This window comes from Eublepharis macularius, chromosome 8, assembly GCF_028583425.1.
Source record: "Eublepharis macularius isolate TG4126 chromosome 8, MPM_Emac_v1.0, whole genome shotgun sequence".
Lineage (NCBI taxonomy): Eukaryota > Metazoa > Chordata > Lepidosauria > Squamata > Eublepharidae > Eublepharis > Eublepharis macularius.
The window spans coordinates 45,861,259-45,874,505 of record NC_072797.1 but is presented as its reverse complement, the minus strand read 5'-3'; the positions used below and the strand labels follow the sequence as shown (position 1 = coordinate 45,874,505).

Genomic DNA, 13,247 nt, shown 5'->3' with positions numbered 1-13,247 from the left:
ATAGACTTGATCACAAAATGAACTTCTTCATTTAACTCAAGCCTAAATGATTTTTGTTGATATCGCTGATAAAATAAAGAACTCATAGTTTGCAAAGAATATTCCGTTTTTCAAATACTTTTGTAAATTTTTGTTTTATTATTGACTGAGTCAAGCTGCAGCAGTTGTTCAGGTTCCATTCTCTCACTTACCTCAATCTGACTCCCATTCAGTAAGGCACCAATATAACAAGGTCATTCCTTCGGCTAGCAACAAACAGGTCAAAATATGTATTTTTGGTCCATGATAAAGTCCACAATAGTGTGTTTTTGTACAAAATGTCTTATGTATATCTTTCTATATACTGTTTATTGGGAATAATCTCAAAGTTTACAAAGCTTTATTATACGGTATATTATAAAAACAGATTGTATAAAACATCTCTTATTGACTACGGTCTAATCCATTTCCCATCAAAAGTCAATCAAAATTTGACCCTGGTTAACCAGCTAGAAAGACTAGAAACATAAAAAAATTAGTGTTTGTATTTCCCCGTATTTGCTGTTCTCAGTAATCTTACTTACCTCATCACTAGAAGTGACATTACACAGACTGAGTTCAAAGACATGCAATAAACAGGACAAGTCACAGTAGAGCAAAACAAGGTTTCTTTGGTGAGCCAATATATAAAATGTTCACAAAGTTTCTAGACTTTCTTCCACAAGAACAAACATTCACATTACACTCTATACAAAAGAGAATATAAATAGTGAAAAAGCGTCTCTAGTATTAGAAAAGAGGGGGACGTACAGATCCAAACAGTGGCAGCTTAACAAGAGAGACCATGGAAAGCAAAAAAAAAAAAAAATGATCAGGAATTGCCTGATTTTTTTTAGAGTAGTTTCACATTTCACAAAACTGGTCCCACCTAGGCTCAATCTAGGATCCTTTTGATCTAATGTTTTGGAAGGGTGAAGTTAATAAACATGCAGAAAAATATACAGCAAAATGGACTGGTTAGTTATGCTCATTCTATATTTTAACACAGCAAACTTAATCACCAACTACTACTGAATACCATGTTGTTTTAAGAATCTGGGAAGTTAACCCAAGTTCTCCCAATGCCTGGTAAGTGTCTCTGCAATCATCATCACACAGCGGGCTTTTGAAATGTCCATTTAGACTCTGATTTCTGGCAAGATATACTTTTGCCTTGTGGCCTTGAAGCAAATTATAGCTCCAGGCATTTTACTTGATCCAGCTTGTTGAAAACTCCTCCTTTTTGTGTCTACAGGGAATTGTGTGCACTTGGAAAACTAATTTTATGAATCCATCATAAATTTGCACATTACAAAATTGGCTTCAGGTCATAATGACATGTTTGCTTTCATTTGAATAATTCATTGGAATGTAGCTATGTGTGGTGAGAGATGTTCATCTACTAAAACCAGAGTCAGCCCTGACCATAAATACCAGTTCACACAATCTGCATTCAAATGAAGTAAAAATGATTGTGTGGAATTGTTTTGTCACTCAGATAAATGGCCATTTTGTGACATGTGAGAGTATGCCTGCGTTACTTTTACACTGTGGCTACTTTACACATTTTTTAAAAAAGTATCAGCTGTAGTTTATGAAGAATGACTTCCTTGACAGCCCTTATTGATGGATGTTATTTTCCTTTAAAATGTGCTACCAGAAAATTAGAAGTACAGAACATTAAAAAAAATTCTTATCTTTTCTTAAGTTGAAAATGAACAATTACATTGCAATAGGAAGAATATTATTTTAAAATACCACTTCTTGCACCTAGGGAGCAACCCTAAGCAGGTCTGCCCAGAACTAAGACCAAACCAAACCTGATGGCATCTATGGAGCTGACCTCTGGGTGCCAATGCCATTTTAAAGCCTAATGAGATTATTTAAAATACCACAAGGGCCCGATCTTGATCAGCTAGCAGCATGATGGGATGAGACACTCTTGTTTCCCTGAACCTTTTCCCATGTGGGGTGCATGCAACCATTTTGGCATTTGACAAGGCATGGTGGCGGGGAGAGCAAAAGTGCCTCATCCTTCCACGCTACAGGCTGATCAGGATTGGGCCCTTGTGGCATTTTAAAACCTTAAAAAATTAAGGTTTAAAAAGGTGCCAGCATCCTCAGGCTAGCCCTGTGGATGCCATCACATCTATCTTGGTGGCAAGTCTGAGGGCCAAGCTACAAGTGACAAATGACACTTGAACGGCAAGTGTATTTCTCCCTGTTCACTTGCCCTCCACGCAATCCACTTGCCGTTCAAGTGTCATCCGTCACTTGTAGCTTGGCCCTCATTCTATTTAGTGGTGCCTCCTCCCGGGACAGTGTTCTTAGAAAGGCAGCTAGAGTGCAGCTAGCCAGAGCAGATTACCGACTGGGGTACATCTATCTCCACCCTAGATGTCTTCTTTGAAGAAAATTCTATAATATTTCTATGGACACATAAATATTATTAACAAAGATGTTGCTCACACAGCTCTCATTCATGTTATCTCAGACAAATAATCCCATTTATTAGCATTTCCTTCTCATGTCAAAACATTTGAAACCAAGTCTAGCTCTTTCAAACACATTAGTTGAGTTTGGTAGCTAACAATGAGTTACTAAGCTATTTTAAGACAGAAAGAACATCCAATAAATTATCTCAGTATGGCTTACTTCATTTATTTATGTACGCTTCACAGCTGCAGCATTCATACGCAAACATTCATTACTTTATAAAAAGGATTAAAAATGGTTATATATATTTATATATACAAAATTATTTACTTTTTACTTTTTATTTTTTACAAAAAAGGTAGGTCTATCTATCTCCATCTTAAAAATGCAGAGAGCTGTAACTTAGACCTATGGTTAGTGTTGTAAAACATTTTTTAAAAAGTGGCCCTGGTTGAAATTTATTGTATTAGCACTTTGTATTCCTACAGGCCCTCCTTGTCAAAAAAAAAATCCTCAAGGCAAGTCCCTTTTGGTCGATGCCATAGCTGGAAAGGTCAAGTTGCAGTCCCCAGGTCAGGTGTGATCCCACTTGTGCTCCTTAGGAAAGGTTCACATCATGTGCATCATGTAGTTTTATGTGGTACCTCTTGTAGAGACTGCACCATCCATGTTCCCTAAAGCAAGGTGCTGCTTCCACTGTCCATCTTCTATTTGCAACAGCTTTTTTCCTTCCATTTTTTAAAAAATCAGACAACAATCTAAAACTATTTCCAGCATGGTGAAGTACCTCAAGATAAACAAAAAAAATGATTAAAGACCTCTGAGGCCAGATAGCCATAAATAAGTCTGAACTTAGTGTGACATTTCATTGTATATACAGGTTTTTGAACACAAGACACATTTAAACACCATTAAATCATCTTATTTACATTATCATCGGTGCTAAAATGGAACAGTTCTAATTATTGCAAGATGCTGGTTTAGATCATCAAATGGTCCCTTAATGATTAATATACTGCATAGGCTGGAAATGGATCCCTTTTCAAATTGGCATATGTAGCAATTGCTGATATGTGTTGTGAGTACTGCGGTCCTTAAGTTTCCACAAATTCTCAATAATACTTGTATAACTGAAAAAGAAAGGCACAGTAACTTAGGACTTTGGCTGGTCCGGCAATTGTCCTAATTTGACCAGAGTGTCTTCAACGCCTTGAATCCTGCCATGTCCTGATCCAACGATGAAAGTGTTTTGATGAGTTTAATGAATTTCCCTTTCCTGGTGAAGAATGTTTATAATAATATTTCTTAGAATAAGTCCTTTGGAATGAAGATGCTGAAAATGAAAGAGAAGGAAAGATTTACAAATGTGTCAGCAAAACTAGAAGCAACATTAATGGGTGCCACATATATACCACAGGTTCGGACATTTATTGTTTCAGCAAGAGGCTTCAGATTCCCCCCGCCCCTTCATCCATCATGCAGATAATCTTACCTATGATGAAACAGATACCCATAATTCTTTTCCCTCAAAAAAGAGAGTTGGTCAAGCAAATCAGGCATCGCAATGATCAAGTGCTCCTGTGGAACACTTCTTATCATATTATGGAAGCAATCTTCAGGAATTCTATTCAGAAATAATTTTTCAGTGAGACTTACTCCCAGGAAATGGCCATAAGATTGCAGCCTACACTGCTTAAATGGTACAGTAGAAAGGGCACATGGGTCTATGAAGATTCTTGTTAGTAAATACCTGAACTGGACTTTAGACTTTATGTATATTTCCCAAAAGTAACTCACGAGTCATGCAGGTAATTTTAGGCAAATCCCATCGTCCATTCCCTTGGCACCGGATGGTTGGAACGTGACGCTGGATGAAACCATCTTTACAGTGATATCTGATCAATGAGTTAATTTCATAACGAGGCTTCATTTTCCCAAAAGTCTTTGCATTTTCTACAACTGGAGGCTGGCCACAAGCAACTGAAAGATAAGGCACAAATATCAGTTGATGGTCATGGCTAGCCCAATATGATGATTCATATGTTTGATCTCTCCATTCACACTCGGTTGTTAGTGATATTTTATAGATTCTAATGAAAGGAAAGAATGATCAGGACAATGACTTTCATTTCTAAATATTGGGACTAGTCACAAAAACAGAATCTGAGGTTAAAATTCTCTTATGGATTGAAGTCACTGGCCTTTTGCAACAATTTAAGTCATTAGTTGACAAAAAAATCTTTACCTATATCTCCAATAACAAGTTGCAAGTTTCTGAAAAATTCTGCTTAAATTTCAAATGTATGTGGATTTTTGGTTTCATCAGGAAATGTTTTAAACAATCATTCAATAACATTCAGTAAACCAAGGATTCAGTCAGAAAACATATTTCATTGTAAAATGTTTAGTAGTCTAAAGTGTTTATGTGTTTCCCATGCATAAGTATTAGGAACATGTCAAGTAATCATTAACTTTGAGATAGCACCAAAAGTTTTGGCTTGGATCTATCCATTTTGGGGTGAATGGATTTCTTTCCATGGAATACAGCTTCTTACCCAGGGGTGTTCTTAGTGATTCTGGTGCCCTGGACGAAAGTTCAGGATGGAGCCCCAGAATCACTGCCACCCACCCCCCACCCCCCGCCCCTGCACGGGATGGCCCTGTGTGAGGTGCTAATTTGGTGAATCCTTTGTGGCTGCAGAGGGAGAGGGAAGTGAGAAAGTGACACTCCATGGACAGAAATGCTTCACTAGATCCAACCTCCCCCACTCCATTGCTGCAATATGAGAAAGGAACAAATACAGAGGGGAACACTGTGTGGTAACAGAAATAATGAATCAAAAGACCCACAACAGTAAGGACTAGCAACTTAACATAAAGTCTACAAAGTACAACACACACTTATGGTGTAAGTTACTAACCACTTTTATGAACAATATTAATCACAAAGGCCACTAGCCTGTTCCTTTTAAATACAAAATGAACACAAGGATTGCACAAACAGAAAGTCCACACTCCCCTACGGGGAAGACGTCCCAAAATTGTCTCTTAATGAAGCGAGTCACTCCTTTTTACTTAATCATGGTGGTCAAATGATGAACACATTCCAATGACCAGCCCCCAGTCAGGAGATTCTGCAAGGAGGACGCCAACCCTGCAGGGAGGACAGAAAGCCACCGTGCGCTCAACAGGGCGCAAGCTGAACTCCTGTTTCGTATCTTCTTTATCAAGAGTGCTATATACTGGTGGTTGTGCGGTTCCACAAAGCTGCACTCTCTCCTCTAGCTCCAAAATAGATATCAATGGATATCAATTGTCAGGTGTGTATATAGCACTCTTGATAAAGAAGATATGAAACAGGAGTTCAGCTTGCGCAATATGAGAAAGAGCTTATAAGTGCTCCCACTGAGTGATAATTCAAATGTAGAAGCATCTAACAGCAGCAGCTAAAAGTACAAAAGAGCACCTCTTATTTCTGACCATTGCAGACTGTCAGATTCCAGAATGCTAGAAAAGGTTCTGTGATCTAGCTGGGGGGGCGGGGGGGGGCACAGCCAGTATATGTATATACGTCATTGGCAATGTAACAAACTTCTCACCCTGTAGAAAACAAATAGTTAGAAATATGGCTTAGATCTTTCCCTTTTCTTTTCACTCGATTGTAACACAAAACTGCAAGAAAGCAGTGGGCGCCACTCACATAGCCCAGCCTTGTCAGACATCTGCTGGTTTTTGAGCCTGGGTGTTTAATTAAACTAAGAAAAAAAGACAAAAGTTCTTGAGAAATTCAGAATGCAATTTGTGATTCTTCACTTAAAGACTTTACCTGTTCCTTTCTTGCAGGTGTATGTGAGATGATAATTGCATGGCACGTCATTCCACTGACCGTTCTCATGCCAAATTATAACAACACAATCCTCTCCGGAGGAAAAGAAACTGTCGGGCTGGTTTGGTCTCCAGTTTTCATATTGCTGAGGAAAATAAGACATCAAGAATAAGACATTAAGTACCTGAATTCTATGTTGTCCTGACATCTAAGAGCAAACTAAATTATGCCCAGATTTACCAATTTACAAATAGCCAGTCAAACATACAAAAATGTGATTAGAATAGTCAAATACTTAGCTGGGATATTAGCAGTGGTTTTAAAATGCGACAGGTTTGAGAACAGCTTTATTTCGGCTTCTAGTTTCAATGCAATACTGTTCACGCACTCAGTCCCAGTCCTCTCCTTACTACAGCCTTCATTCCACATACCCTGACCTGGATAGTCCAGGCTAGCCCAATCTCTTCAGCTCTTGGAAGCTAAGCAAAGCTGGCCCTCACTGAAATTGGATGGGAAGCCACCATGGAAGTCCAGGGCTGCTATGCAGAGACAGGCAATAGCAAACCACCTCTGCTCATCTGTTGCCTTGATGGGTCACTGTAAGTCAGCTGTGACTTGATGACATCTAACACACATTTCACATGGCTTTTCTCCATGAAATTCCCATGACTCCCAATGTAGCCTTGGGATGGGTCAAGGGGTGAGGACTAGATGCTTATATTTATACAGAAAAAAATAAAGACTGTCAACCTTCTAATAAAAACACAATGAGTGGGGAAAACAACAGGGTCAGACTGTGCTGAGCAGTCTGCAAAAGCTACAGTTTCTCATCTTTACAAAGACAGAGCAGGGGAAAATTCTTGCCTTTTCAAAGGTATGTCTTATATTCTTCTGGCTGAGCTCTACATGTATGTATTTATTGTGTCCAGCTCTATTATGAAGAAATAGGTCTAAACTAGAGTAAGTGCTGCAGTCTTATTCTTTGACTTGGTTCTTCTTTAAGTCAATATAACCGAGAAAGGGGTAGGAGGGTGACGGACAGGCTTAAAGAAACCTATTTAGCCATTATTTTTGGTGCTATCAGTTTGTCATTGCAAGTAGGATTTAATGCAGATAAAAATAGGTTTCCAGAAGGGCAAGAATTCTCATAAATGCCAAGCACTTTCCAGGCAATCTGTCCCTTACATGGTCAAAATGATACACATCACAAGTGCTTTTATTTAATTTCCATGCTTACATTTCAGAGCTAGTCCACTTGCATGCTTACAAAAGATCCAAATTGTTTTGCTTTAATCCTTTATAAAGTAATCCAAACACAATGTCTTTCTGAGCACATTTTATTAATAAAGTTAATGAACCACATAGATGTTCTGCTTTCTTACTGGGGCTGTGAAAAAACTAAATATATTTAAATATTTCCTACACTGTGTCACTTTATCAATCACAGGGCTTTGATTATCTAAGCAAGGGAACTGTAGGATTCCAGACTGCACTGCATTAAAATGATTGCCAGTGGTAACGAATAAAACTTTATTTTATTGAAAGATGACTACAGCTACAAGTAAGGCTCATTGAATACACCAGGACCTACTTATAAGTAAGTACACTTTGGATTTGGCTATAGATCCAGAGGACTTAGCCACGTTAGTCCGTAGTTGCAAAATAGTAAAGAGTCCAGTAGCACCTTTAAGACAAACCAACTTTATTGTAGCATAAGCTTTCGAGAACCACAATTCTCTTTGTCAGATGCATGGAGGGTATGAAGAAACTGGCCAGAGATATGTAGGTGGTGAGGGAGGGGTGACTAGATGCAATCAGTTGCAAAAGTCAGTTGCAAAAGTCATGAAAGAGGTGGGGTGCACAATTTAGGCTGGGTGTGACCCCCTCCCCTCCATAGCTGAATCTGAATGGAATGCCTGAAAGGCAGTTACTTCTGATAATGAGATAACCATCCAGAGTCTCTATTCAATCCAAGTCAAATGAAGTCAAATTTACATATTAATTCCAATTCAGCAGCTTCCCATTGGGTTCTGCTTTTGAAATGTTTCTGTTGAACTATGGAGACCTTTAAGTCCTTGATGGAGAGTCCTGGTAGATTGAAGTGTTCTCCTACTGGTTTCTGGATATTGCTATTTTTTATGTCAGATTTGCATCTATTTATTCTTTTGTGCAGAGGTTGGCTGGTTTGCCCTAGGTACAGAGCACTTAAGGGCATATATCACACTGGAAGATGAACAGCTGTAAGAGCCAGAGATTGTGTAGTTGACACCATTGGGTCCTGTAATTGTATTTTCTGAGTAGATATGTGGGCAGAGTTGGCATCTGGGTCTGTTGCAGGGTCTGGTCTCTATGCTGGTGATGACTCTGTTATCCAGTTCATGGCTGTTAGTGAGAAGCCATTTAAGGTTGGGGGGTTGTCTGTAAGGAGAGGCAAGGCAAGGCAAGGAGAGGTCTTCCACCCAGGGCTTTTGAGAGAGAGGTATCATTTTGTAGGATGGGCTGTAGATCACTATTGATACATTGGATAGGTTTGAGCTGGAACTATAGGCAACAACCAGTGGTGTTCTGTTGTTGGTTCTTTTGGGTTTGTCCTGGAGCAGGCTGTTTCTGGGTACTAGTCTGGCCCTGACAATTTGTTTCCTTGCCTCATTTGGTGGGTACTGTAGCTTCAAAAATGCTTGTAAATCTCTTAAGTGAGAGGCCGATTCCACACCACCTTACCTCCCGCTTTTTTCCCGATATCATTGCGTCATGTTCAAGGGCGCAATAATCACGCACGTGTTCACATCACCTTCCGACTTCTGTCTTTTTCGCATGACACCATGATCACATCCCCTCAACAAAACCCGCAATGAACGCGTGGGGGCGTGGTTTTGCTCTGAAAAGTCATGTGCCTTTTTTAAAAAAAAATATATTAAGGCGGTCGGTATACCGACACGATACTATCCTGTCCTGTCGAAACCACACCCCGTTAATTGGCACTGATTGGCTCTTTCTCCTCCCACCATCGATAGTCTGCAGTGATTGGCCCCCTGTTTGGGCAGGCAGTTTTGAAATGTCTTTCAATACTGGGTCCGTGGAGTTTTCATCTCTGTGGGTAGTAGGCGGATTTTGGGATTGCTTGTCATGGCTCCTCATGAAACCATCCTGTGACCAAATGACCAAAATAAATATCTTCTGATTAAGGCGAGTGATCGCCTGTGACAGGGGAGGCGTCACCCACTGCGGACCCCTGTTTCCACACTACATGACACTGGTTCCGTGAGGGGCAATCAACATCGTTGTCCGTCCTATGCATCACTCTCCCCAGCTTTCATCTGAAGATCCACTCTTGCAACATGACGGAGCAGTCAAGCCGAAAGCTGACATGACAGCTTGCACCGAAAAATGTTACGATTGTTGGAATATATGTGTGTTGCAAGGTCTGAGATTCAGTCATTATGGGGTTAATGTGTTTACCTACCATGCTATTGTTTAGATTGACCTGGAAAGGGAACCTGGCACAAAGCTAATAATCTGCAAGCCCAGGAAACTTGAGAGTGTTTGTAAACTGTTATTGGTCAACAGGTCAGGTGACTGTCCTTTCAGGGTCAAGAAGAAGGAGGAAGAAGAAGATTCTCCATTCTATTATCTCAGTTCTTTGTTGTAAACAGTAAGGAAAAATGTAGCTCCAGGTGTTTGTTGTTTTGTAGGCAACCTGTGACCCTTTTCCCTTTAGAAGTAAATGTTTTTTAAAAGCTAAACTCGTGTGCTGACTCTCTATTGATTCAAGATCCATTGCACCTCTGATTTAAAGCAATTGTAACCTTTTCCCCCAACAATGATGCAGTCCGTTCTAATTCCGGATAGGTGCATGGAGGTTGATTGAGTCGCGGTGTCGGCATACCGATGAATTGCCCTTCTTTTTTTCCCTTTGTGCGGGGGCGGGGCCGCGGAGATGAGGGGTGCGTATTGATTGGGTGATGCTTTATGGGATGGACGATTTAATGAGCTCATAGCGCAATGAAATCACAGTGGTCTGCTGCGATGCCGTAGCGATACCATTACGATTTTTTTTAAAAAAACGTGTGAACAGAGGAATGTGTAGCACGGCGGCAGCGAAAAACTAGCGCTAAAACAAGGTAGTGGGGAATCGGCCAGAGTCCCGATCAAGAACATTGGAGCAGGTACGATCGTAATGTAAGGCTTGGCTGTAGACAATCGACCAAGTGGTATGTTTGGGGTGGTAGCTGGAGGCATGAAGATATGAGTATTGGTCAGTGGGTTTCCGATATAAGGTGGTCTTTATCTGTCCATTATGTAGTTGTACAATGGTATCCAGGAAGTGTACCGGTTGTGCAGAGTGGTCCAGGCTCAGGTTGAGCCTGAACCACTCTACACAACAGGCTCAGGTAGAATGGTTCTTGAAAGCTTATGCTACAATAAAGTTGGTTAGTCTTAAAGGTGCTACTGGACTCTTACTATTTTCGGATTTGGCTGTAAGTGATTATTTCCCCCCTCCAGTTCAGAATATTTCTGATCGGATATACTATCTCCAGGACTTCAGCTAGATCAATCCTATTTAAATCACCATGTACCTTACGTTTTCTTATTTTTTTAAAGCTCAGCAACTTATATATCAACAACATAGCTATTTTAATTATAAGTATCCCCTTGAAGTGACAGGAGAATAAGTCTGGCAGTTTTGACAGCATAGCTTTCCTTCAGAAATACAGGATCAAAGCCTGCATCTTTCTTTTAGGTAGACAACTTTCATTCTGTCTTTTAATAAGGAAGCTCTCCTTTGTCATTTGATTTGCAGTTCATCTTACTCCTAAGATTCAGGACAACAGGTGTAAGTTTTCTGGGTATAGCTAAGCATTCAAACATGCAATCATATACCCACACTCTATACTCAGCACACAAGAAGGGTTAATACTAAATGATTTTTCTAAACATGTAGCTCTGCCCTCCAGGCCAGTATAGACAGAGTGATGAACACAACTGATTCAAACTCAAATATAAAACTTCCATCATAACAGTCCAGAGAGCCAGGAATCACTTTGAAAGCCTCTTCCAAGACAACTAGCTGACTTCTGTCACCCTGGAACCAGTTCCTAATGCCTTGTTCTCCCTAGAGGTTGAATTTTCATCTGAGTTTCCCAGCGCTAGCAGGAGATGTATTTCTGACAAGTGATGACCACCTGCAAATCCTGGAATTTCCAACACTTAAATGTCTGATTCAGCAGCATTTCAAGGAGTTATATGTGGCTTGTAATAATAGCAGAGATCCCTGGCTTGAACTGGCAAGGGCTTATGGTTTCATGCAATAGATTCTGTGGTTTCACAAGAATGTTTGACATCTCCAGGCATGACATGTTGTTGCCTTACATCTGATACCATCGCTGTGCACATTTACTTTGGCTCTCTCACTCTCATGCTGCTTTTTGCTAATGCCAGAACCACTTAACAGAGGAGGGTCCAGACTTCTGAACTGCTTTCTTAACCCTCCACTTCATATGAATGGAAGATTTTCAGTTCCTTATTGAGACAAGCTTCATGGATTGGGAGATAAGCCTTTTAAATGGTTCTCACATCTTGCATTAAAATGCTTTCTAAAATATGGATAGAGTCTTTGAGAAGTAATGGAGTCTGACAGGTAGCTGGGAAGACTCATGCTGAATAGCAGGTTATAGAATACAAACAGCTCATGCTACTCAGCTAAACTGTAAACTTTTCCACTGTTTGTTGTACATGGGCAACATATGAGGATAGGAAGAAAAGAGGTGGAGACAAGTCAATCTTCCACTAAGCTCAAAAGATTTTTTCTGGCACAAGAACTTAAGAGATGAGATTTGGCAATAACAAATAGATTCTAAGTCTTTCTGTGGGTAGATCTACCAAAGTGTAAAGTGCATGCAATTATAAAATTGTAAATTTAAAATAACAATGATAAAGTATTCATCTTTACTAGATTTCACACCAGATTTTGCAATAGATTGATTCTCAGAACAGGACTCAGTGGGTTGACCCCAGACTCAATCTTCTAATGACAGAATGGAATTCTCCTGCCTCCGCCACCTATTGCAGCCCACTGATCTCCAAAAATGCTGCTCCTGAAGGAAAGGGAATCCTGAGAAACGACAGGAGGGGTGTGTGCAGTGGGAAGGGATAATCAGTAGAAACTACCAATTTAGCCTGGATCCAACCCATTGTACTGGAATTACACAGGTTTTTGCACGGTTGCTTAAAAACACCTTAAAGTCTATTATATCCCACTAATGTATTCTGAGCATAGTGGTAGGGGATTGGAAAGGGGTTGTCCATGAGTTGGCTCCTGCCTATGTTTCACAGTGCAAAGAGGGGTGATTTTTGCCAATTCCTCCTCCTCCTATAGCAGCCCAAAACACACCCTGAAATGCTGCTACTGTGCGATGATGGACCCTCAGGAATAGCTCAGGAGAGAACCAAAGGTCTCTTTTAGTGGGAAGGGATAAGTTAAAATCACTTATCCCTTCCTGTCACCTATGCAAATCTATGGGAAATTCAAGCCCATGGTTGTGCAATTCCACAATTGCTCCTATAGCTAAGGTTCCCAATTGAATTCTCTAAATATGATATGTAAAAAATAATTATATTAGAGAATTCTGGAATGGACTTTCAAATGTTAAATACCCAGGGACTTATAATTAAACTACTGGCTTGCTTTAATGATCCCAGAAGAGGCAAATCATGCATTTATAGATTCTCCACAGGTCACAAGCTACACATCAGGGAAGACTTCATGCTTTCTGCCCCGATCTGACATTTACAGGATCACATATCCATTTTCCCCAAAGTCTATACTCTTTGAGGATCAGAACCTTGCAATACCTCTGCCAGGCAAGTTTGGTGTAGTGGTTAAGAGCATGGGACTCTAATCTGGAGAGCTGGGTTTGATTCCCCACTCCTCCAGGAAGCCAGCTGGGTGACCTTGGGCGAGTCACAG

The 13,247-nt window shown here is 40.2% G+C and overlaps 1 protein-coding gene across 1 annotated transcript in view; it reads right to left on the bottom strand.

Annotated features, from left to right (window-relative positions):
• Positions 1–335: 335 nt before the first annotated feature.
• Positions 336–13,247, bottom strand: part of VCAN (versican) — a gene marked incomplete at its 5' end in the record, with an annotated part of 158,903 nt that continues 145,991 nt past the window's right edge. Inside the window, 3 exons of the mRNA XM_054987095.1 lie at positions 336–3,787; positions 4,252–4,434; positions 6,281–6,425. Of these exons, the coding sequence (XP_054843070.1) occupies positions 3,657–3,787; positions 4,252–4,434; positions 6,281–6,425 (459 nt within the window). The remainder of the gene's footprint in view (positions 3,788–4,251; positions 4,435–6,280; positions 6,426–13,247) is intronic.